The sequence below is a fragment of the Lichenostomus cassidix genome, chromosome 4 (genome assembly GCF_008360975.1).
Source record: "Lichenostomus cassidix isolate B80296 chromosome 4, HeHo_3.0, whole genome shotgun sequence".
Lineage (NCBI taxonomy): Eukaryota > Metazoa > Chordata > Aves > Passeriformes > Meliphagidae > Lichenostomus > Lichenostomus cassidix.
Window position 1 is genome coordinate 68,715,051 of NC_139484.1, and position 25,864 is coordinate 68,740,914.

A 25,864-nucleotide genomic window follows, 5' to 3' on the forward strand; every position below is an offset into this window, starting at 1 on the left:
CAAGTATAAAATGTAAACTCAAGACATTTATTGAGCTAGACAGTCATGCAGAGCTGCAATCACTCACAAAGTTTAAATAGACAGCAGTGCTGCTGCCTGATCTAACCTTTGGTGGGCTGTGGATGACACATTCAGGAGGCCTTTGGTGTGTTTTTCTTTCAATGCCAGTTCATTCTCTTTATTCTTCAGTCTGATCCTTTCATTTCTTTCTGCTGAAATAATGTTTCTGTAAATTTTTCTGCTCAAAATTAAAAACTCTGAGTTGTGACAACTGTCGTCACAAATTAATCCTGGTTGTAGGTAGTCTTTCCAAAGTTATTGCTCCTCAGGGATATCAAGTACTTCTTACATGCTCTGCTGCTGTGATCTGTTGCACAGAGAACAGTTTGTGCATCCTTTGGCTAGCATGGGAAAGTCACTGAATTCCTATTCTGCCTACTTCTCCCACTAGGCTATCTGATTAACATGGAATTCAAAGCAGAAATTTTATAAAAATACCTTGATGCCTCAGGCAAGGACTGTAACACCTAAACAAAAAATGCAATATAAAGAAAATCTCCACTCAGAGGTGACTTAGTCCTGGGAATGCCTAACTTCACAAGATGTCCCCTCTACTGATAACAAACTCTTCTGGGTCCTTTTGCCTATGCTCACACTCTGATTTAGTGCTCATCTGCTGACCAGGCTCCTCACTCTTGCCCCTGAAGTCCTGCCTGGCAGCAAGGCTTGGGCACATCTGAGAGACAAGACCTCACACCACTGCTTTGAAATAAAACAGGAGGAGGGAGAGGGATGAGTATGTAACAGATCAGGGTACATAACCTTCATGTGGGGAGCATCCAACCTTTTCTGAACACTTAGAGAGGCTCACAGGCACCTTTCCTACCAACTGCACCACCAGGGAGCAGCTACTGAATGTACTTTGGGCTGGGCTGGGCTGGCTGAGCAGAGGGAGGTACTCTCCACCTTTTTTCCTGTAGCTGTACCAGGCAGACTAAATTCAGATTTACTAGGCCAAAGGATGCTAGAAGAAGCAAAATCCTCTAGCCTTACATTTAGCACATTCACTGGGAGGGAGAATTGTCTTATAGTTGTCAACATCATACAAACCTTGTAAGGACTTCAGATGTTGAAGCTTTCTCCCTTCATAGCCTTCTGTGATTTTTCCTAATTGCTGGTAGTAGTTTTGCACCAGTCTACTGATATTATTGCTGGTCCCATATACACTTTCGACAGCAGATTCCACCAGTCTCTCCTGTATCACACAGCACAAGTCACAATTCATTTTCCAAGCCCCAAAGTGGTTTGATCTGTTTAAAAAACCCAGTCTAATTCGATATGTGCACACAAAATTGTGAATTTAAAACATGGCTTTAAAAATGTGGCAGACTGAGATACTGAAAACCATATAACATTTCAACATGAAAAACTGCAGCAAAATCTTTCTAATTTGCCTCATTTCCATCTGGGAAGAGGTCATTCCCTTACCCATTCAATCTCTACAGCCCATTTTAACAGTCAACCCAACTGCCAGCATAGCAAGCTAATATATGTGTAGCTCTACTTTCCATTAAACAGAAAATCCAAATATTTACTTTGGAAAAAATTGATTAATCGGTTAAGCAAGTTTTAATTTTATTTAATGATTTATTTATGAATCAATATTAAACTATTAGTATACAAACACTATTAATTAGTCATAAAACCTTCATCAGCAGATAACCATCTCCATGTCTTTCTTTTTTGTTATTCTCTGCCATTAAGGGTTCTCACAATCTTTCTCCTGTTCCAGTGTTTGACTTAATAAAACCTGTTTTGGCTGCTGTAGCAAACACTGTACTGCCACATAAGTGTTAGCTTGTAAATACTTGGCAAGTTATGCTCAGTTTTAACACAGGTTGTAATGGTCTTCCTCTGATACTTGCAGGCACAGGGTAATGCACCCATGAAATTGCCTTCTATTTGTGCACAGTAGCCCTCATTTTGTTTGTCAAACTGCTGTTGACCATTTCCATACCTTGAAGTCCTGTCCATCATCTGAACTCTTTTTTCCAGCTTCTCCTCGGGCGTGCTGCAGCAGTGTCTGCCCAATCACCTGCTCCATGTGCTGCTGAAGAAACTGAAGAGCTTCTTGGATTTCTGTGACTAGCTGCTGGTGAAATTCTAAATTGGTTTCTTGTGTTTCTTCCTCAAGCTTCTCCTCCTCTTCACGAATGTGGGACTCCTGGTAATTAGACAGTAAGACAGAACTGCTATTTAAATATGTTAACAATTGTAGTCAGCTTCACTTTGACAGCAAGTCCTGCACCCATTCAGAATCTTACAGCTTTAATAATTGTAATACTATAATTTACAGTGGAAGTTTGTACAGTCATTTAACACATTTGTCTTTGCAACACAACTACAGCCTCTGTCATGATATGCACAGTAGAAGTTGTATCCTGTCCCATCAGTCATTTCCAAGTGATGTATTCACATGCATGTGAAATATCCTGAGTCCAGTAAGGGATAATTGTGGATGCCTTGAAAAACTGCGCAGCAGCAAGGCAGGTATGGTTATGCACCAGGAATACTCATACAGTTTGTGTGGTCTACCTGAGAAAAATTTAGTATATTTGCACCAAAACCCTTGGGAGCACCAGTGGCCCTTGGGACAGGTCATGAATGTATGTAAAAACCCTTGAAAGCCATGTGCACAACATCCTCTGGTGGTGAGTTCTAAAGCTCATCCACACATTTCTTAATTTTGAACCTGCCACCTGGTAACTTTGCTAGGTGCTCTCTTTCATTAGAAACATATGAAAAATTGTTCTCTATTCAGATATTTGATACTAGTTTTAAAACCTACGATATTCCAGAAGACACTTGTTTTTTAGGCTAAAGAGTTCAAATCCTTTGAGGTCTTTGGATCATCCTTGCCTCCATTTTCTCTGCTTCTTTTAAAATTCACTTTAAATTCAATTTGAAATTCTAAACTCTCTTTAGTAAACAGTAGTATCAGCTCTCCAGCATGGCCTGTTCTGTCATCTTTAAGGGTACTAGTCTGCCATAGATGGCCTTCTATTGTGTTGCTGATGTCCTTAAATTTATACACTCAGTTAAGGCTAAATAACATTAAATTATTTTGGGGGATTTGACAGTGCCTATAAGATGCCTTCTTGGAAATACAAAATGCAACTAGAAAAAGAATCGGGTTAGTCCACATTAATCTGTAAATATACTTATATTCCTATTAATGCTGGGTTGTTCTGACATGCTTACATTTATAGCTCAGACACATGTTTTTGAGGTTTTTTTAGACAGTTTGAATATCATTTAACCATTTCTCTTTTCTTTTAGAGACCCAATGTCACATAATTATGCCCAAGCTAGGATTCATTACAGTCTTTTAACATTCTATATGAAATCAATAGATAGACATAACATTCTTCACCAGTATTAAACTGGCCCAAGCAAAACTTAAGCTTAGGTAACACAATGCAGTACGTCTAAAAATCTGGCTGACTGTCTTTAAATTAACATTTTCCTTAACTCCTTATAGATTGGTTCTAGTTTTGGAGGTTGTTTGTAGCACGTTTCTTCTCTCCTGACTTTTCACAATTCCACACCTCTGCCCTACTTTTCCAGCAGGAAGGGTCTTATTTGTGTGTTTTTAGGCATTTCCTTGTGAGATGGGTTTCAGCTGGACTTGGAAAGAGGCTGTAAAGGAGAGAGGCCAAAGGAACACTAATACGTGGGGAAATTTCATTTTCATTGGGGAACACAGTGATTGCATCAATTAATGTCTCCACGTGAGCTAAGTGAGAGGGAGTAGTGGAAAGAAAGAGGAATGCAGTGATATGCATTTGTATTTTGTTATTTTATATTTTATTTCTTCTGAAGGTTAATGAGTTTTTAAGATTTTCAAACTTAACAGCAACTGCTTCAGTTGACATTTTTCAAATCTGAAAATGGCAGGACAGAGATTTTCCCTATTCCTCCTCCATGTGCAGATTGAGGGCTTGTATTATGCAAATCAAAATTAGAGGGATAAAAAATTTTATCTCTCAGCTAATTACCAAGCAGCAGCATGGAGCACAAAGCTGCAAAGTGTTTGATGGGTTCAACCCATATGTGCAGCAGCAGTGGGTTGGGCAGGGCTATCACTGACTCCTGCTGGGAGGGTTGTCTGAAGTTGAAATATGAAATGTGGTGTTGCTCTATGTACATATCCAACATAGGTAATTAAATAACCAGCGATAGATCAACACTAAAAACCAGTTACAAACAGATATGAAAGTGACCTATGAGAATATTATGTGCATACTATATATGATATATGGAAATATTATGGGAATATGGGAATAATATGTGCATATATATATGTGTACATTAAGTGCATATTATGATCCCTAGCAGAATTAGTAGGAGTTTCTCTTAGCCTGAAGCAGTAGCTTGGCAGAAGTCCTTAACACATGTAGGCATTCTTGCCTTCTTGCCTCAGTATTTTCATACAAATAAATTGCTAAATAAGCTTGCTAAGATAACACATACCACAGACAGCTATACACTAGATAAAGTATCATGGAATTTAAAATGTCTGCCCAAACTACAACAGGCATACTCAGAGACCTCCTATGCCACCAATGGGCACATTTTCGACAGAGAAGATTTTTCATTCTACTTGGAGCTTGAACTTTTTGTTTTTTTGGTTGTAGTTTAGATCTTGCATGGCTATTTCTAACGCTAAACACCCCAGCATATGAGACATCTGGAGACAACCCACCTGGACTCTGTACCTACCACTGCCTTCTCTAACTGCCACTGGTCCTCATCCTGGCACAGGGAGGATCCTTTCTGCAGGGTGTGCTGCTCTCTCAGCTCCTGAAGCAAGCTCCTCTTTCTGGACAGTCTCATGCGCGCCAGGGCTGCCATTCCAACTCGTCGGAAGGTCAGCCTTCTGAGTACTGAGCACAGCAGAAGTCGGTGGTTTTGCAAGATATAGTTAACAGACCTGTAAAGAGGACCATTAAAAATCCATCAGTGAAGCTGCTTGCTGGTTTGGCACACCTGTGTTCAGCAAACTCATTGTTTAAAGGTGTCAGTTGTTATTCTTCACTCTGTGCAATGTCTTTTCGTACAGAGCATGCCTTGGAAAGCTGCTCAGGTGTAAAGAATGGGTGTTGCTCTGTTACACTTCTAGTTCTGTCACGCTGAAGTTACATTAAAATGAAAACAAAAATAAAATAGTTAAATAACCATCTACATGTTGCTGGAGTGAACATTTTATCTTGCACAAAATGCAACTCCAGTGCGACACAGGGAGTGCAGGGAGAGCTGGTTCAAGGCTAGAAACCACTCGCTAACACAGCAGATGCTCACAAGGCACACCAGTGACAAATCACATAAGACTATTTTTTCTACTTTCCAGGAGTCATGCCGTGTCTATTTTTTTTTAATTTGCTTTTGATTCTCAGACAAAAAACTAGAGCAATTGCCTCTCTGTTTGAAGGTGCTAATAATCCCTCAACACTGCTTTCCACAATGTAATGCACACAAGTTTTTATCTGTGCATGCAATGGTGAAGTTTTACCCCACTGCTCACTGATGAAAGTGTGCTTACTCATCACTGAGGCATCCAAGTCTGTTTACAACACCTTGAATTATCTTCTCTTGTTTCTCAGATAGGTGCTTTTGCATCACAGCAGACAGAGCATATTCCGTTATCCAGAGCTAGATGAAGGGAAAAGAATTACAAATATAAGATACTCTGATTTCAGTCAGTCACCACATTAAGAAATAAAGGTTTATTTTGCTAAAAAAATCATCCCTTGCTTTCAAAAACAAACTCATGCTGAATTAAAATTATTCTACTTAGGAATGTTTTTTTCAACTATCAAAATCCTAAACAAAACTCACTGAAAAAAAAGGCTTTGCACCGGTTGGATCAGCCCTGAGCTGTGTCTCCTACAGATTTTTTGATTTCAGCAACAGAGGAACAAGAGAAAAATAACAATATGGCACAAAATACTGCATCGACCCGTATCAGCAGGTTGCAGTAGGCTTTTTATTTGTTTTGTTTTTCTTTTCACTGGTAGAGAATGTAGTTTTTATTTTCACTGAACGAAATAAAGATATCATCTTCCATCAGACTTTTGTCATAGTACACAGTGCTAATAGTTGGAAATGGAGGTTACATGATTAGGTAGGTATATGGACTGCAAGTTTACAGCTCCTTCAGGGTGACATTTAGATCAAAGAATTTAATTTTTGAATGAGCTTTGATGGATTTGCCATTAGACTGTAAACTTCCGGAGATATGGACTGAAGATTTTTTTTAGTGCATTGCCAGAATTTAAGGAATAGTAAGTCATAAGCTGAAATGGTTGCAAGGCCCAAACTCTTACTGTAAGATGAAGAGTGTATTTTAGGCTACTGACAGCTGAACAAAAGAACAAAACCTGTTGATGTATCCAGAGCCCTAAATTCAATATAATACCCAGGGTGTCTGACAGTTTCACTTTGTGCCCCAGCCTCATTCAGAACACGAGTGACTAAATTTTTTGTTATGGCTGACAGGTAGGTGTCACTTGATCAGTATGTCCAACAAAGGATTAGATGTTGTCCTGGCTGAAGGAGAGGGTGAAGCTCACTATGGTGTGGGCACATCCAAGTTGTTATTCTATACCACCCACATCACACCTGTGGCAGTGGTTTTGGGGTGAAGAAGAGTGCACCCCTCAGAACTGGGCACCCTTTTGCCTCCCTCTCTCCAGCAGAAGGTGTCAGCATCAGCCCCTGCAGATCCTGGCCCTGCTGGCATCCCTGTTCCCCCTCCTGTTTTCTTCACAACACTACAGGATGCGGTGCTGAAAGGACAGCGACAGCAAAGCTCATCAGCAGGAGTGCTGAACTGGCAGCACAGGTGCAGAGACTGCCACAGGGAAAGGACTGGTCGGGTCAAACCCCATTATTCCAGCTGAGGGGAGCCCTGCTGACAACAGCTGAGCTGAAAGGAGGTGGCAGAATGGTTGGAAGAGTGGCAGTGACCTGCAGGACCACCTCCAGTGCAGTGGGGTGGGGGAAGCAGTGGCACAGGCACAGCCCAGCAGAGCAGTGGTGCAGCCTGACTTGGAGGACTTATTTGTCACTGGGTTCTGTTGTTTTAGGCTGACGTGGGTGGATGGGAGATGTTAGCCATGGGAGTTCCCATGCCATCCTGCCTTTGCTCCCAATGGCCACATGTGCAGTGGGTGGGAATGGTCACCATATGACCTCTGTCTGGGGAAGCCAAGTAGGCACCACCTACAAGGAGCAACCACCATCTGTTTGTTTCTTCCCAGTGGTGAACACCCTTTTTCTGGGTAAAACACTTTCTATTTTCATATATCTTTGCATTAATATTGCTGCTGTTATTGTGCATTTCTTATTCCATGGCTTTCTGCTTTCAGTAAATTGTTATCTCAACCCACAGTCTCTGCTTTTGTCACTCCCTTACTAGAGTGGGCAGGGCAAGGGGAGTGGCTCATTTGGAGTTTAATTTCCACCTGGTGCTAAAACCAGCACAAGTGTATAATTGCACAATTGTTAGTGTTAGAAATTAGGAGTGGTACTGGGCCTTCCTGCTGCCTATGAGTCTTTTCCTTGGGAAGCAGTGATCTGTGCAGGAGAGAGGCTTTCTCTGTGAGCACAGCATGAACTCCCCCAAAAGTGCAGAACATCAGAAACCTCAGCATCTTTGGCTTCAAAATAAAAATGTATTTCTTTCATGGCCAGCGCCTTCTCTGTCATACACACACTGACACATCTAACTGACCTCTGCCATGTAGAAAACCTTACCAAAACACATGTTCCAGAGCAGGATGCCTGACAAGGATGGGCAGGCAGTCAACAAGTGACAGATGGGAAGATTGCAGCTGAGCATGAGAAGCACAGCCCAAATATCTGCATGGCTCTGGAGACCCACTGGGCTGTTCTCAGCAAGAGCCTCAGATGTACCTGTGTAGCCAGATCTCAGCTGATTTGAGTCTAGGTGAGTCTGATGATCACAGAGCACAGCTGAGCACAATGTCTTCTCTGACTGCATGCTGCAAGCATCAAATTAAGGTGTATCAGGTCTCCAGGTGTCATCATGACAGATGGCAAAGACTTGCTTGAAGTAATAATTGTATCAGCATTTCCCTTTAGCAGCTCTGTGGATATGGCTTCTAGTGTTTCACACCTCTCTGCACAAGCCTTGTAGATCCATCACATTGTGCACTTTATTGTCTCTTTCAGCAGTTAAAAGAAAGTCTGAAAATAACCTTTTACTTTCCAGAAGTCTTTTTATTTCCAGTGGGAGACTGGATGTGGCTGAGATGTGGGTTTCCATCATTTTTGAAGACCTGATTATTCACTGAGAAGCTGCTCTTGAAGGGCATTTCAAACAGCATGAGGGTATATATCACCAAGAGACAGAAAACAGGAGACGATATCTGAATTATAACTGGAATGGTAAATGATATAATATTGCAGCCAAGAACCCAAAATACAGCACCTCACTTGCTATCAGTATATCCTATCCAAAAAGACACTCAGAATGATAATGATGACAGGGCTTGTAGCTGTTCTTTACTTCTGTTTATAAAGAAATAGCCTAGTTCTGTAGTAGTGAAGAGTTTCTTCTAAAGGAAAAGAGTGAGTCACCTTTTCCATTAAGAGTGCATTTGGGGTAATCTGTATGCAGAATTTATAATATAAAATGTCTCCGCACCTTCCTGAGAGCAGTGGGAAACTGAGAATACAGCAGAAATTTCTCCAGCACACATTTATTAATTTGAACAGTAAAAGTACCTCAGTAGTGTAAGTAGTAGAGAACAAGAGGAAAGGAGGAGAAGTATTACACATTTATGATGAGATGATAAATAAGGAAGATTGAGCATTAGACCAAATACAAAACTGGTATTTTGTCTCAAAAAGGCCATTAGGAAGATGATCAAGACGGAAAGGATCAGCTGGAATAAACAGAATATTATATATTTTATTGGAATCAACACTTAGGCAGCTCACTGGGATGGGTTGGCAGAGCTGGGTATTTTCCACCTCCAAAATATGTGAAGACCCAACAAAGAGAGGCAGAAGTGCGACAGCAAAGATTCTCTGGGAATGTTGAGGCTGCTGCCATGTGGCTGAGAACCAGCAAAACACAGACAACTACTTCTTCAGGCCAGGTGGCAAGGTCAGGCTTTGTGCCTGCACCAATATTCCTGTGTTGGGTCAAGTCACCAGGCACCTTTCCAAGCTTTCCTGTTCCTGGGAATAGCCTTACTTTGCTCAGAGACAGGTTTTATGGAGGGCAGAAACTCAAAATGCTGCACAAACTTAGTGGCTGGAATGGAGCTCAAGCTCCCTGATTTCTGCATCCAACCAGTAAAACCAGAGACAAAAGTATGGTAAAAGGGGGAGTAAAGATCTAAGGAATGTCTGCCTTCTTGAAGTGTTACTCAAATTGAAAAAATAAACCAGAGAAAGTGATAAAATGCACACCATGTCAAAACTAGTGAGCAGATGCCAGTTCAGCTTTTTGGGTGTCAAGCAATGATATGGGAATGGATGGAAATCTCATCCCATTTTTATTCTCCAAGCTTCCAAGCATTTTGATTCCTGCTCACAAGTCCATTACAAGATTTTCTGAAGCACTGCTACAGTTAAGCATTACTCTCTGGCAATAAAGGTGAGGAATATGCCTCTCATTTCTGTTTTGACATCTTTAGCACAGATTATTCAGGGAATGGAAGGAAAGTGATTTCTCCATCACAGCCTGTAGATGGGGTGTGATGCACACTGACTGTCAAGAGAGTCCCTCAGCCTGGTGCAGGAGGCTGCTCTCTGAAACCACTCTCTACAGAAATCATGAGTTAGGGACTATGTGGGAAAATGCTCAAAACTTATTTTCATTAGTCATTTATTCCCATTTGCCTCACTCATATCCTCAAGCATGTAAGTTAGGCAAAGTCATATATGAAATGATTCTTTTCAGTTGTAAAAATGATTCTTTTGCCCTAAAAGACATTATATTCCAGACATGTATAAATGCTAGCAAAGATCATCTAAAAAAAACGTGGTTCAAGCAAAAGGGAAAAATGCCTTTTAGAGCCACCTTGAAAAGCACACATAAATACCCTGGTGAAAACTCTTCTGGGGTTAAGATTTCCCAAGCCTGTAAAGCAGGTGACTGTGTAACTCAGCACAGCACATTTATCAAGAGGCAAAGACTATCTCCTGCTGCAAAATGCCTGATAAATTAAAAAGCTTGTCAATATGACCGTTTATTTTTGTATTTTGTCATAGGCAGCACTCTAATATGTATGGGATCTCCCAAATGACATAATCATATGTCACAAGTGTCCAATATCTCTTCTTCTTACAGTGGAAACCAAGTACTCCTTTTTGTAGGACACAAATGTCAGCTTATTGCTTAAATGTTCATGCTGCTGTGTTTATAGCAGGAAAGGGACAAGACATGCACTTTGCATTTGAACATAACATAATGGGTTGTGATGCTTTTCAGACTCAGAAAATTTGCCAGCCTAGTTTTGGTGGAATAGCTATCTGCCTGCATGCTCTCTTTGGAGATTAAGCAGATTTTTTTCCAGTTTAGTTCAAATTCTTTCTGAAAAGCCACATGCATTAAGTTAAAAAAGGTACTTAGGCTCCTGCACAAAATATTGTCTTGAGGAATCACAAGATGAATTTCTCACTCAGAGAAACTCTTATCTGTTCTTGGAATTTATCCTGCAAAATCACTTGTCCTTAGGACAGCTCTGTCTGCCACTCAGGGAATTTTTATATTGAATAAAGCCCAACTGCAGTGCTGGTGAGTCAGAGACCAATGGGAGAGCTCTGTCATTGCTAAGTTAATTAATCTATAGTTCTATACCTCAGTAATTACTGTTAATGATGTCAGCAAACCCTTTATTATTTCTTTTTTTTTTTTTTTTAAACTAGGAAGTCATCTGCTTTACATTATGACTGCTGGGGTACATCGAAAGTGATGGAAAGGCAATTTTCTAATTTAAATAACCTATGCTTGGGCATGACCAGAACACCTGAATTCACCTACAATGAATCCATCACACAGTGCTGCCCAAAGAGCTATTATCTAGCAGCTGAGTGCTGGAGATGAACTAAGCCTTTAAATCCTTTGAGAAAAAGTCCCAGGGTGTGGTTTCTCCACTCAACAGTGAGCCCAGTGACAGCAACAGAAGAATGTACAAACAGCATTTTTTGAATAAGATGTCAGGCTTGAGATCTCCCCCTCTGTGGTGAGTCTCACATTTGTTGAACTCATCTTGTCCAGCCCTGAGCAATGGCTGAGGTTTGATGGGACAGTGGAAGGGCCACAGCAGAGGTGCCCTAACATGCACTCTGACTGATGACACTAATCATAAGGTGCACGCCGAAACCTTCTGCTTCTCTGTGGTTTTCTTTGACAGTGAATCCCACCATAGTGCTCAGGGCTCTGTGCAATTACAGCTCACCTATGAGATCAGGCTGCTCAGGCCATGCACATACAAGGCCAGGCAATTTGTGAGCCCTTAATCATGTGAAAATGAACAGCAAGGTTTCAACTTGACAAGTCAGGTATTCTATCTAATCTAATCCTTGATAAAAAGGGACAAAATAGTAATACAAAAAATTGAGGTCACACATAGTTTCAATAATCACCGAAGGTACAGGTATGCCAAAATCAAACAATAAATGCCAGTCAGCAGCCCCAGAAAATACAAATGCCCACAGTTAACTAAGCATGTGAGCAGACCCACTGGCATCAGTGGTTGGTTTCAAACACAATTTAGTTTATTTTGCTAAATAGCCCTGTGACTCCAAAACAGAAAAACAGAATTGCTTTTCAAAACAGGTGAGTTACAATAAAAAAAATAGAAAAAGATCAGTGAAGTGCATATTGCATAACTCCAGAGTAAGGAAAATACTGAAAGAAAAAAGGAAATGTTTAAGAATCTCCAATGAATAATTTTACTTTTGTATTTCCAAGGGTGTTTTAAACTCAATGGTTTAAATGGTTAACAAACAACTCTACCAGATTTAGTAGGAAGCCCACAGTTTCCTGAATCAGTGTTTTATGGCAGAATCCTAAATACAAGTGGGTGAAAAAGTTGAATACCTTAACACGGTCTGTAATAATTAGGGACTTGCTCAGTACCTCATTAACAATGTCCTGGATTGTCTAGGCACTTTGGAGAATGAGAGCAAGGGAAAATATGATTCTGCCAGTGATAAAGAAATCTGCCAACCTTTTATTTAAGAAGCTCCAATTATTCAATACATTGCAGCACACACTTAATATTTAGGAAAGGAGAAAGTCTTTCCTTGACTAAGCTGTGTCAGAAGCAGTGTTAACAGTGACATAGCACTGCATGAATAAAGTGAAGGTATATTGGAGTCCCAGCCTGATGCTAAAGACACCTGCCTCTGCATTTACTCTCGTTGCTTTTCCCCTCTGGTGTCAATGCCCCCTATGGGGAGCACAAACAGAGCAGGAAAGCTGGATGTGTTTTCTTCACCCTCTCAGAGTAAAGAGTAAGCTTATATAAACTATGTATCATATGTTTCCAATTATTACAGTATTAATACATAAAAATTAGCATGAAGTATTTATCACTGCAAGGCTTCCATGCTTGCAAACTGTTTTCACATGCACCCTCTCCAAAGAGACCTGGTGAAGGTTTTTTTGAACTGTTTCTGCAGAAGCTCAAGAGTTGAGGACATCAGACAGCAGCCTTGCCAAAAAGTGTTTATGTGCTGACAAAGCTGTCAAACACTGTGGACAGATGTTCAGTAATTACTCTCTGAACCTATGCAAGGCTGTGTGCACAGCATACACATTCACCCCATGCTGCAGGTAAAACTGCCCCTCCTGAGCCTGAAGCTGTGCCTGTACCAGGCTATATATTTACACACAAAACATTCCCCACAGGCAAGTATCTTGATAATTTTTTTCCATATCCCATTTTCATGACCCTGAGGTCCCAAAACATAACATGGATCTTACTTCTTTTTCTTGCAATAGCTGCTCCTGGAAAAGCTTCCAGCGTCTCTGGTGGTGAGTCTCCCATTTCTCCAGCTGAGGGACCAAATTCTCGTGCCACTCCTCTTTCAGAAGCTCACATTCTCTTACTGAGAGACCAGTGACCCCTGGCAGGGTCTGAAGAAACAGCTCTGTCACCAACTCTGCTAAAGCATGGGAAGCTTTGGAGTACAGCTCCTAACAGAGGGACAGAGAGAGAAAGATGACAAAGTGAACCCCCAACCCTTCGAGGCTGTTTCACTGCATATTCCATGAAGCCAGTGAAAGAACTATAGAAATACACTGGGCTGGTGACCAACTCCTAGAGCTAAAATCCAATGTCACTAAGGCTTGAGGTCAAAAGACCACGTTTTGTATATGGAACAACTCAAATGGTTTGGTTCAAGCTACACAAGGCATTTAAAATCTAACAGTGGCAAGAGCCCTAATTGTTGCTGACCCCTAATTGTTGCTCACATGCCACTGCAGCAGGAAAGAATATCCTGTTTTACTGGCTATGGTGATGTGTTACAAAAACACTTATTTTGAAAGCTGCTGTGGTAACAATCCAGTGTAGCACAACACCTCATGGGCACATTTTCACAGGTGAGATATAAAATGAATGCAGAAAGAGGGAAGACTTAAAAGGGACAGTATGGCTTTTAGCTAGACAGAAGTGACATTAGTCATGTCAATAGTTTGTACTTCAAAATATGACACTTTTCAGTGCCTGAAGAACAGAATTGTTCCAATTCATCCTGATGCAGAATCATTTCAAGCCTAGGAAAACAAACATCTTCTGGTGGTTTTAATGAAACTAGTCCCATATAAGCAGTTTTTAATTGCTGAAGCTGTTTGACTCCCAAGAAGCATTTGGGTGATTTAGTCAGATGGCATCCAATCTAAAAACTCTGTTCTAGTTTCACTGTCAAATACACAGTAGGGATAGGAGCTGTGTTGGAAAACTTGGTACAATTTGAGATAATTCCTGAGGAGACAGAGTGGGGCCAGGTAGCTTTCCCAGCTGAAAAGAGAACAAAAACACACAGGAAAGTCACATGGACACTGCAGTATTCCTGCAGGATAAAGAGCTATTTTTGTGTGAGCTCTGCATGATCCTACCAGTCCAAAAGGCTTTACTGGCTAGCTGGGCTTGCTTTCATTGCAAACCAGTGTTAACCCTCTTGAAAATACTATTTCTTTCTTTTTCTTTAAAATACTGGTAATATTTTTAAAACTTTTTTAAGGATTCCTGTTACAAGACCAAGTCAGGTCTTCTAGCTGCTGCCTTCTTTTAAATACAGGTTTAATTATAATTTCTTAGATGATCAAAATCTAGAACTTGTCAATAGAAACACAGGGATATTTATTAGCTGTCAAATATGTTTGTCTGCAATTCATAGACAAGAAAAGTTCTAGTGGACTTTTTTATGGTGGGGGGACATGAACTGCTAAAATGTACTGTTGTGTAAGAGCCCATTCCAACTGCTAGATATTGAATCATAAAATAGAAAACACTAAATAATAATAATAAAAAATAACTCCCCAAAAAATGGGGATGTTAAACTGCAAAGACAAGAACTCAGAAATAAAGACCAGAACTTAGGTTGAATGTGAAATGTAGTTCTGTGCCCCCATAACAATAAATTTGGGGTGCATGTACTGTTTCCATAGCACCTTTATCTGTTCCATGTTTAGGTTTATGAATATCCTCTGAACTGATTGATTTCTTAAAAACATTTTATATTTCTCATTTATTGTAAAATATACAAGCTGAGCCCTGAGTACTAAATTATTATTTTCCTCCTATGATCCCTCTAGGATGCTAATCACCATATTAATTAGCTGTTTCACAAACAATAAATAGCTTAACAGCTCCCTGCAGTAACCTCTTCTTATGGATAAAACTGAGGCACAACACTACAAAACATGCTCACTACACCTTTGAGATGAGCTGTCTCAGCTCTTTCCACCCTCTCACTGTTTAAAGGCAGGATTTTCAGAATCCAACTGCCACTGGCTTTCTTTAATCTCAGAGTATTCTGAACTCTTGCAGATTGGAATATAGCTTTCTGAAACTGAATACTGGGCATAAGTATGAGATTCAGTAGTCAAACACCCAACCTAATACCTAATTCCTGGTAGTACTTTTCCCATTTCTAGAGATTGCTCACACTCTGGTCATGACAGCATCATTAGGGTAACATTTGCTACACAGGTGCATCCTGTGCTGAAGGATTATTGCCCCTGCTCCTTAATTATTACAGTCACAACTTTCTGTTACAAGAAGATGCAGGATTTATACCATCCTAATCATCTGTGTAGTTGTGGGCTTGGCTTAGCTTGGCAAAAGCAGTGCCAAATGGTTTGGCTGAATTTTCTCTTCTGCTCTTATTTTAAAATCCAAGTCTTCAAATTCTCAGATTTAACACCAACTCAAAGACCCTGTATTTCTAATCTACATATCCCATACAACATTTAAAGAAAAATGGCTCTATCTCTGTAAACCATCTCTCCTCTCAGCTTTACCAGCCTTTCAGGACAAGTTAATTCCCCTGCCTTCACTGGGTGTTCAGTGATATAAGAATTTATATTGGATCTGAAATAGCTCAAAAGCAGTCTAGAGGAGTCTGTGGCATTTCTAGTGTAGTATCAAAAGATCTCAGGGAGGGTGTTAAGGAATTCTATTCTTAAACAATGGCAGCTAAATCCCTTTTGAACACATTTTGCTGTAGAACTGATAGCATTTCCCTGGCATGCTCACAGCTCTGTGTTATTATTTACTAGAAAATACTTTGCACAGAACAAAAATATGGTATTTTGTTCCTTGTTGTCCAAGCCATTTTGTTCTGCACATACCCCCTGCACCTTCAAATGATGCTGTATACTCACCTTGGCACCACGATAGTGGGGACATATTCACTGAGGAAAAATGTGACTAGGTCCTGTTCCCAGAAAATTCCTTTCCTGCATCACCTCACTAATGTGATGGGCCAAATCATATGGACATCAGAGCCCAAGCAGTCCTTGCATACCAGACCTGTGAGGACAGCATGCTGTACCCAGAGGCCATACCACAGGGACAACTCAGTGGCCATGCTGTTCAACGCACCACTTGAAAAAATGTGGTGGAATGGCCTTTTAAAATTTGGTAGGGAAAATACTAAGTCTACGTTTAGGAAAGATTGCAGATGTGATTGAATTCTACCCAAGCGACTCAAGCTAACAAAATAGTTTGAAACTGTTTGTACTCTAAGGAATGTACTTGATTTCAAATGGCAATAAAGTCTGTCTGTGAGCAGGGATGGCACACTATCTATTGTAAAAGTTATTTTCCACAGGAATAAAAGGAAAATCAGTACTGCTTCCAGGATCTTATTTTTGGACTAGAACCTCTGCAAATATTTTTTTTACAAGCTTCCTGATACGCCATCTCTTGTTTTTAGAGCCTTGACTTAATGAAATTTATTCAAATTGATTCCATTAATAGAATAGCTGATTGCAGTATTGAATGAACCTGTTTGTAGTACCTGGCAGTCAATCTCAAAGCTTTTAAAAAAATCCCCAGAGAAATACATCAAGCACAAAGAAATACCATGGGGTATACATGGAAATAAAATGGGCTTAGATTAAAATGCTGAGTGCATCTGAATTTTAAACAAGGCAGTAAATATATAATTTTGTCAAAAACCAGGGGAAATGCATAACTTATCAGATTTCACTCAAAGAACAATATTAATGCTTCCCCTTAAACCTAAATGATTAAAAGGTTCCTACATATAGATGAGTAAATAGTGAAATTGTGAAGCAGGAAAATATATTTAGAAAGGCTTGTTGTAGTTTATTTTACATACATAAAATGTAAAATAAAATAAATGTAAAATGCCAGCCACTGAAAAGTATATATTATCTTGAAGAGGCAACTGCACAGCTATTTGTTAACTTGTGATAGAACATTTTATTAAAGCAATTAAAGTATCTGATCAAAGCTGTGGAACACTTGCATGTTCCTCCAGAAGCTCAGTGGCTAGGACACTTGGTTAGGAGGTAAGAGATTCATCTCCCAACCCATATGTTACCATAGACAGAGATTCACTACTCAGATCATACATCCCATAAATGCATCACAAATTCTGGGGCACTGGACACATACACCACTGGCCTCTAGAAGATACTTCACATACACTCAGAAGATACACTCACTCTAAACTGGGAAAAGCTGACTGCATTTACTTCTCTCTTCCATGCGAAAAATTCTGGAATGCCAAGTGGAAAATGGAAACACTACTTGCTTTTAAGCATCCTAACATCAATAAAACACAGTGACATTGAAGTCATCCTTAGCACAAGTTAATAAAAAAGCCCCACTGCTTGATTTCCATGCATTTAAAATGGAGGTTTATTGACATTTCAGCCTTGCCTCCTCACTGGTCTTTGATTTATTCAGGAGGCAATTTATTCAATCTTCTCTTTTGGTACTCCCTTTTTAGAAATGCACCTTTGTAGATCAGGTTATGTCCTTCATGAGATCTAACTATTAACAAATTGTCAACCCATATAGTGGTAAAATACATTTTCTTATGCAGTAAGGCTAGAAGAAAACTTTAGAATGAAGGCTACCCCTTTCAGGCATCTTCTATCAGCCTTGACTGAAATGACCAAAATAAACCTAACAGTGCCCAAACTCAGAATTAGAATGGGCTTGCATGTTGGGAGTTCACAGATTTCATTTATCAGATGATGCTGTCTTTTTGGGGTAAGTCACAGGCTAAAATTTCAAAGTGAGCCTTTGAGGTGGAGGTGTCTTGATAGGGACTTCCACCTGAGACAAACTGAGTGATTCCCCTTAAAAAGATGCTAGCTCTTGCTACCCAAAAATGCAGTCCAGCATGCCTAACCATACCTCATGTTAACAGAAGTACATAAGGACAGTAATGAAAGAGTAAGTCTCTGAGAATCTGAACTTTTTATTTTGTCAAAAATTTTTTTCACCCTTTTATTAACATAGGAAAAAATCAAATGCTTTTCCTCAAACTCACATTTGTATCTACCCATTCATAAAATGTTTACTGCCTTGCCCATTGATAACAGTCATGACTTGAAAGCTTTCAGTCTAAACTCCTGTGCGTTTCATTCCTGTGTCAAGTCAAACAAAATAACATTCTGGTGAAATGCTATCAGCAAAGGGGAATTATAAATGACAACAAATTGTGGTTTTATGGTTTTGAAATAAAGGCAGAGGAAAAAGAACTATCTTACTATATACCACGTAGCTCCCAGCTGTTACTTGATGTCCTTTGTGTAATATTTGTGGACATCTGTTTTCTTAATAATGAACTGTTATCCCCCAACCTCTTCACTTCTCCTTTCCTTACTGAAATACCCAGGTAGTTCACAAAAAAAATTTAAAAAAAAAATTAAAGGTAAGTGACTATCTGATATGAAAACTGGAGACAGACTTGTGATAGCCATTAATCTATTCATCTGTTTAAGCAAAATAGAACAGGATATATTGGGGCAGGGAGTGGGGTAGGGTGTGTCATTGCTGCCATGTAAAAGAAAATTAAGGTAAAAACTTTACAACTGAAATGTTACCCAAGCCAATACAAAACTGTTACTACAGCACAAAATCCCTGGTATACAGGATAACTCTGCACACCCTGTTTATGAAAATATTAGACTGAGCCATTGAATTAGCTCTGCACAATTCTTCCTTCAGTTATGATATACTGTGATAATCAAAATCATTCGCCTCCATTCTTCAACACACATTTCAAAAATTAGTTATGGAGCCTGTGTCTAGACACAGACTATTCACCTACAGCACACTATTTTAATCCATTAGTGTGGCTGAAAAGTCCTACACTATCCTCCAAATATAACTCATTCATTCACTTCAGGCATCAACAGATTCCATTGACCTTGGTTAAATCATTTTAATTGATTTATTCATGTGCACACAAAACAAATCTACTCAATTATTCTATGCAAACACAGTCAGCTTCCAGATCATTGAATTTTTACATATTTATTCACCAATTTGGATAATTCTTCAATGTACTGTAGCAGTACAGACTTCCCTAGTGCTAGAGGGTTAGATAAATCTATCCTGATGAACACACAATCTATTTAAAAGGTGAAAAATGAAAAAATGAAAACGGCATAGTAATTTGATAAGGGCTTAGAAGAACACTATGAGAATAAGATAAGGATCTTCTCCCATAAGCAAGTGGCACTGACAGGTTAGTGACATCTTCTCTTCTGACCCCAGAATATTCACTGGTTCCCTGTTCAGTCACATCTCAATGAAAAAGGTGATATTAAAGTATCTTCCTTATACTTTAATATCACCTTTTTCATTGAGATCATCTGTCAACTTCGTCATTTGCAAGGGAAATGACTTATCAGTTAAGCTTCAGTGAGCAAAGACCTTCTGGAAAGGCAACACCAAGCTCTGCAGTGTTTACAGAAGTGCCCAAACTAGCTGGTTCTACAAAGGATTAAGGTCCCAACCCAGCAGGGACACTGTTCTTGTAGCACAGAGCTGACTACTGCCATGTGAGGCTTGCTGGTATCCAGCTTGTCAATATCTGCTTGCTTAAATCTACTTGAGCTGCAGTCATACAACTGCACTGCAGAGTATCTCAAATCCCTGCCATCTTCCCACTGCTACCTTGCCTTCCCCATCAGTAGCAGCAGCTTCTCCCCATGACAAACCTGGAGCAACTAAGTGAAGAGGCCAAGCCCTGCTGCCCAGGGAAAGACTTCTGCTTTTACAAGCTGCACTTCTGCTCTGAATGTGTGATGGAGCAGAGAGAGAAGCAAAGGCACTGTGTTTGAGAGGTGCACCTCCTTCTTTAACAGCAAGTCTACTTTTGCTTTTATGCCCCTGGTAATGGAAAATGTGTGACTACTGCACTTTCCTCAGCTGTAGAAGTCAGAACAGCCCCATTTACCTTCAGTGGGGCTATGCTCATTTGTATTATCTCTTCTTTCTAGCTCACAAGGTATAGCCAAAAGCAGCCTCCTCTCCTAAAACAGTTTGTAGTATCAGCATTTGGGGTTAAGGGGAGAAAGTGCCGTTGTTCATTATATTAAACATCACAGGAAAAATGTTTTATTACAGACAAAAAAGTGAAAATTAAGATTTGTGGACCCTTATTTAACAGATGCCATTTGGATCACAGTACTTGCAGTTTTTCATGTCTGGCAGTGTTTGTTTGGGTCTAGTCATAGGAGAGCAGCTGTAATATAGAATATAATGGCCTGGAGCTGGGTGAATTGGCAGAGTTCAAGTTTGTGCACTTCTCCTGGCAGCCTGGCAATTCTAGAAAAACTTAATTCACCTAAACCAATTTTTCTTTAGTGGGAAAGAAAACTTACCTTTGAAAGAAAACTTAAACTGTTGAAAGAAATAGGATTTTCAGTCTGATCTTAGTGTTACTAAAGCAGAGTACACAATAAAGGAGAGCAATATAGTTTTACAAATGAGGTGGAACTGTGCAAGATAAAAAAACTTGTTTAGTCTCCAGACTTCATGTGAATTGAGGACGGGGATGGAGAAGTTAGTAACTATGGATGATGAACTGAGTACAGTAATATCAGAAAATGTTGACTTTTCTTATATTCATAGCTTTGCACAATTCATCTACTCTGATTCACTGGTATATCCTTCCAAGCAAACCTTTCCTTTTCCAAAAGCAGTAATTTTTTCTCAAATTGTCTGCTGCTTGCACTATTACATAAAACCATATTTGCTCTAAATGCAGTGGGTTTTTTTTTTAATTTGAAAAAGTGCATGTGGACTAGTGCTAATTAAAACTGTATGGGTTTATTATCCTTATGTGATAGGGACCACAAGTTTCTACTACATCCTGATCTGGTCATAATTAATCGTGACAAGGATCCTGTTGAGCTGAAAGTGATTAGTTCCAGCCTAATTAAATGTCACTACTGACTATGGTTTTGGGCTTCACCAGATAGACCATGTTATCATATTTTTTCAGCACAGACAGAAAATAATTAAAGATAATGCAAAAGCATGAAGCACCTAGATATTTTCCGAATAACAAAAAGAACTATAAAAATATTACTTACACCAAAGATCTAAACCTATTTCAGAGAACTAACTACAGTAAAAACATTTCCCTGTGAAAAAAAGAGATTAAAAGGGTATATTTGGAGATGTAGTGAAGTTCCCTAAGAATAGTATCATCCAACTACGGTGCAGAAGAGATAATTATGCCACATAAATGACATCTCCCTGCTGGTAGTAATGGCAGACCCTGAATGCTCTCAACATGATTGCAGTCTTGTCAGCCACCCAGGCAGCATGTTTTTGCAGACCATGCCGGCATTTTCTGATGATATGAGCTTAGGAAACATAGTGTTTTGGGGGAAAATGGAAAAGGTAAGCTAATACTCAAGTTTGTCCTGCTCCATCTTCTCGTTTGCCAGCCTAGCTTTCTGGAGCTGCAATTCCTGAAGCTGATCTTTCCTGCAATTCCCCAATCCTCCCTGAGGCCTGACACTGTAGTGGGGTTAGCAGATCTTCAAAATTAATTTAGCAAATGACATTTATCACTAGAAGTGGCACCTTGTAGAGATCAGCAACAGCCTCTGTGCTCTCGTAGTCATCCTCCTCCTCCAGATCCCACTGTGCTTGCCAGTGTTTCTCTGTCAGCTCATGGTAAGTCTAAAAGAAAAATTGTAGGTATATTTAAATAGATGAAAAGATATGAATAGCTTCTAGTGATCCTCCCCTTTCCTTCCCTGATGCCCTTCCCACATATCACTACAACAGTAATTTTTTACCTGGAACTGTGACTCAGAGGGAAATGAAACTTGCCTTACCACCTTAATTTGAGCTTATCCAGTCTTGAGTATAAAATTCCTTAGCCATGGCAATATGGGGTTAAATAATATGTACATACAACTGCAAAACATGTGAAATTATCTGATTTGAGACCTGCTCTCCAGTGTATGAATATCATTACATCACAGCCAATTTCATGAAGCGCAGAACAGTCATCTGGTATCATCATCAGGCAACTGAGTTACAGCTATATCACACTGTACAGGGCTTTTGCACTGGGGTTGGTCACCATGTGCCATGGTGGTTCCTAAAAGGCTGATCTCTGACTTGGTCCTGACTTGGTCCTTGGTCACAGTTTTAAGAGGGATGCAATTTTTTTCCTTCAAGTGAGAACTGTGATTGTGGTTGAGGTGGCAGGCTCATGGAAGACTAAATTTCACAGACAAAGACTATCTCAATCTATAGACTAATAAGTATGATACATATATATTCCATATTTTGATTTAAACTGCCTAGTGCTCCCCTTCATTCCCATGGTAAATATGGCTTTCTTCATTAGGCACATCAATAGAGCTTTTCTAAAGGGACCAAAGCACCTGTAAACTCTTCATGTACAGATCATTCTTGTAAAGCTAGACTTGAAAGTTCACACTTTTCATGGAGTCATACTTTAGGACAGCATTTGACAAATTAACTGCTGTAACTTGTACGTCCACCATGGGTAGGCAGAGCCAAACTAGGTTACTGTAACTGAGAATTTATGGTTTGTGTTCTTCATTGATCATTCCTGTATTCTCTGCCCGTAAACAACAGAATTAAAATGCTCCTTTTCCAACTGAAACACAGATGAAGGACACAGAATGGTATAGGAATCCTTAGCCTTTACTATGTATTTCATTCTGTCTTATAAAAAAATTGGATCTGCCACAACTAAATCATTACCACCCTACCTGTGTTCAGAAGAATCAGATGTGAATAAAGGTTATTGCAAAATCCACCATCATAATTGGCAACCCCTTAAAATTCCACAGAAAGGTCAGTTACTGGCAAGGCTGCTACCATGGTGGTGTGAGCCCCGTCATGAGGTGAAGGGGAAAGGCAGAGAAAAGAAGTGGTTTTGATGGGTACAGCTCTGGGCTCATGGTGAGGCTTTGGAACCAACTCCTTTACTGTTGGGCTGGCTGTGAAATTATGAAACAAACTTAAAATAGCTCCTCAGTGCCAAGTGGACTGTTCTCACAAAATAATCACTGGACTATTTAAATCAAACCACGGGAGCTGCAGGTATATACAAGTTTTTTTTTTATTCTTGAAAGAGTTTCTGCATTTAAGACCTCATCTGGGTCTAGGACAAAAGACTCTCCCACTGTGGCAGCAGAAAGGCTTGCATTTTTGGCTTTCATTTGTACACAGGCATTTCATGATTCTAAGACTCAGCTGTGTTCTGTCCTGCAGCACGAAGTGCAAGCTGCCCCTCCCTGCTCAGCCTGTCATGAGCAGATCTTTAACTAAGTTTTACAGTTTAGCTAAGCCTACTCGATAGCTATCTATGGTGTACAAAACAGAGCACTCCTTGCACAAAGCTGTGTGGCTCTACCTTTGTAGGGAAGAGGTCTTAATGCAAAATTTCTAAGCTCTCTTTAATGAATCTGTGATGTGTCCAAGAGTTTCCAATGATGTGTATAAGGAAAATTCATTCACAAATGCTCACTGGCTACAAAAATGCATTACAGAATTATTTGTCTCAAGTTATGAAAAGCTGAAGATATAAAAAGTGCTCTACTTGTTTTGAAGTGCCTGAAACATTTTGTTTTGAAGCTAAGTGTTGCCAGGCAGGTGTGCATACAGAAATAGTAACTGCATTACCCAATTCATACAATATAATTAAAGAACATGGCCCTGAGGTGCAAAATTGTAGTGTTAAGATCAATAAATTTTGACAGTTAGCTACAACTGGAATCTGGGTCTTCTCATACATTAATTTTATCTAAGTTATTAGATTTCATCAAAAGTTTAATGCTACTGGATGTAACCACTTTCACCTTATTTTTTTTAATGAAAATTAAGGATTGATTTTTTTTTTAATTCTTAGTAACTTGGGTTTGCAGTTCTCAGCATTTACAGCTAAGAATTCTGATTTTGTATATTCATTTGGAACAATAATAACAAATCTCTATAGAAAATATGACCAAGGAAACATTACACTGGCCATTGAACACCATATTAAATTATCAATAGCAAACCTCCTCTAAGGCATCCTGCCAGAGATCATAATTAGTTTTTCCTCTACTTCTGTGAAATTTGGTAAGTCTTTTGAGCCTTGGTAACCCCCCTCATAAAAAAGCAATTAGATCAATGCAGACTGTTTTCTTCTGTAACGCAGGCCGGATACTTTCCTCCAGAGATTTCCTGTCTTGAAGCAAACACACAGTATCTAAGTAAAAGATCTTTTCTACAAAACATGCAATCTTGCATTAACCCTGCTGGCATTCTGTTCCAATGCAACAAGACTGAAGGAAAAGCCATGGCACCAGGGATTCTGACCCTGTCCACCTGTGCTACTGCACGTGATTCTCATGAGGACTCAAAATTCCCAGTTTTACGGAACTGGGAGAAATATGCAATACATTTGGCCTTAAAAACAAACAGAACAGTGAAAATAAGCTTTTACTTGCTCACCTTAAGAAAATGATGAACATCTTCAGTAAGAAATGTTTTGCGAAGCAGACTCTCTTTTTCAGCTTGCTGTGCGCGTTTGAACTCCTCCTTCTTCTTCGCACGGCACTCCAGCCGTTTCAAGATCAGGTCTTTACTTTGCTGCATGCATTCTGGAACATAAACCACCAACAATTAGGTACCACAACTCCACAGGGAGAAAGCAGCATCTGCTACTGTCACACAACATAAGCTCAGGGAAATCTGTTAGTGAGTAAAATAGACAAGTAATCGCCATGCAGGATTTGAAATTTGCTTTTTACCCTGATGGCTTTTTTAGATGTGAACTTCTAGATTGTTACGTGGCATTTTTAGCAGGTTTTTTGGACTGCTAGCATCCTGCATCCTCCCTTTCACTGGTGCTGCTGTTTATGCAAAGGCAGTGTGTTAGTTCAGGCAACAGATTCCCTCCTTCAGCACCTCAAACCTCCCCCTTCTGCTCCAGGAAGGTCGGTAAGTGGCTCATTACCTAATTGCAGATATGCAAATGCTGCTGCAAGGACAGGGCAGTAACATATGGTGGGGAGAAAAGGTCTAAAGCAGTGCTAGCTCAGATTAGCTTGAACTGGCGTGCAGCCATACACACCAGACTTCTAAAGTGACTCATCCAAGAAGCTGCACTAAAAGTTGTTGAGGTCCCTCCAATTTTGTGCTAGTAATGTGAACTATTTGGGACTAAATTCCTCCCACCTTCATTCCCCCTGTAGCTCCAAGTGATATATAAATTCATGAGTCTGTTTGGATCCTGGGCTGCTGAGTGCAATTGGTGCTTTAAATGTTCTGCCACTTCATGTCTCACAGCCTGTTCACCTAAGAAGAATTTTATTTATTACCCCCACCTGCCCTGCCCCAGAGCAGTACTTTACTCCTGACCCAAGCAGCTAAAGGGGAATACATAAGAACAGTTACCTGTGGCTGCTGTTCTGCCATTACATCAAGTTGCTTTAACTATGAGAAATTATTTTGTAGAGAAACAAAAGGAGCACAGCACTGCAGCACCAAGAATGTTATTTATTCTCCATGCTAATTTATTGTGCCTATCTACAGGCTGATAATGCACTGTCAGAAGACTTGAAAGTGAACCAAAAGTACAGGAAAGCCTGTAATAAAAATATCACTCAAATAAATGTAGCAGTGTTTTACTTTTAAACACTACTTGATTCTTTACTACTTCCTTGTTTTGTGTCCTAGGAGCACAGTCTTGCTGGCTTTGTGCTCAGTGAATTATAGGTACAGTTTAACTTTCGTATTTAGGAGCTCATAAGAAAAGTCAACATAAGACTCTATTG

The 25,864-nt window shown here is 39.7% G+C and overlaps 1 protein-coding gene across 5 annotated transcripts in view; it reads right to left on the reverse strand.

Annotated features, from left to right (window-relative positions):
• The window catches only part of EVC (EvC ciliary complex subunit 1), a 50,458-nt gene that overhangs the window by 5,757 nt on the left and 18,837 nt on the right, over positions 1 to 25,864 (reverse strand). For 3 of the 5 annotated variants that reach the window (XR_014851932.1, XM_085059797.1, XM_085059799.1), the window contains exons 10-17: positions 24,540 to 24,688; positions 21,642 to 21,740; positions 13,031 to 13,243; positions 5,603 to 5,712; positions 4,783 to 4,993; positions 2,018 to 2,224; positions 1,111 to 1,255; positions 107 to 212 (exon numbers count right to left, since the gene is read on the reverse strand). Coding sequence is in view for 4 of the 5 variants with exons in the window: in XM_085059797.1 (XP_084915923.1) it covers positions 107 to 212; positions 1,111 to 1,255; positions 2,018 to 2,224; positions 4,783 to 4,993; positions 5,603 to 5,712; positions 13,031 to 13,243; positions 21,642 to 21,740; positions 24,540 to 24,688 (1,240 nt within the window). In the remaining variant the exon portion in view is untranslated. The remainder of the gene's footprint in view (positions 1 to 106; positions 213 to 1,110; positions 1,256 to 2,017; positions 2,225 to 4,782; positions 4,994 to 5,602; positions 5,713 to 13,030; positions 13,244 to 21,641; positions 21,741 to 24,539; positions 24,689 to 25,864) is intronic. The other 2 variants (XM_085059798.1, XM_085059800.1) reach the window with 1 other exon arrangement.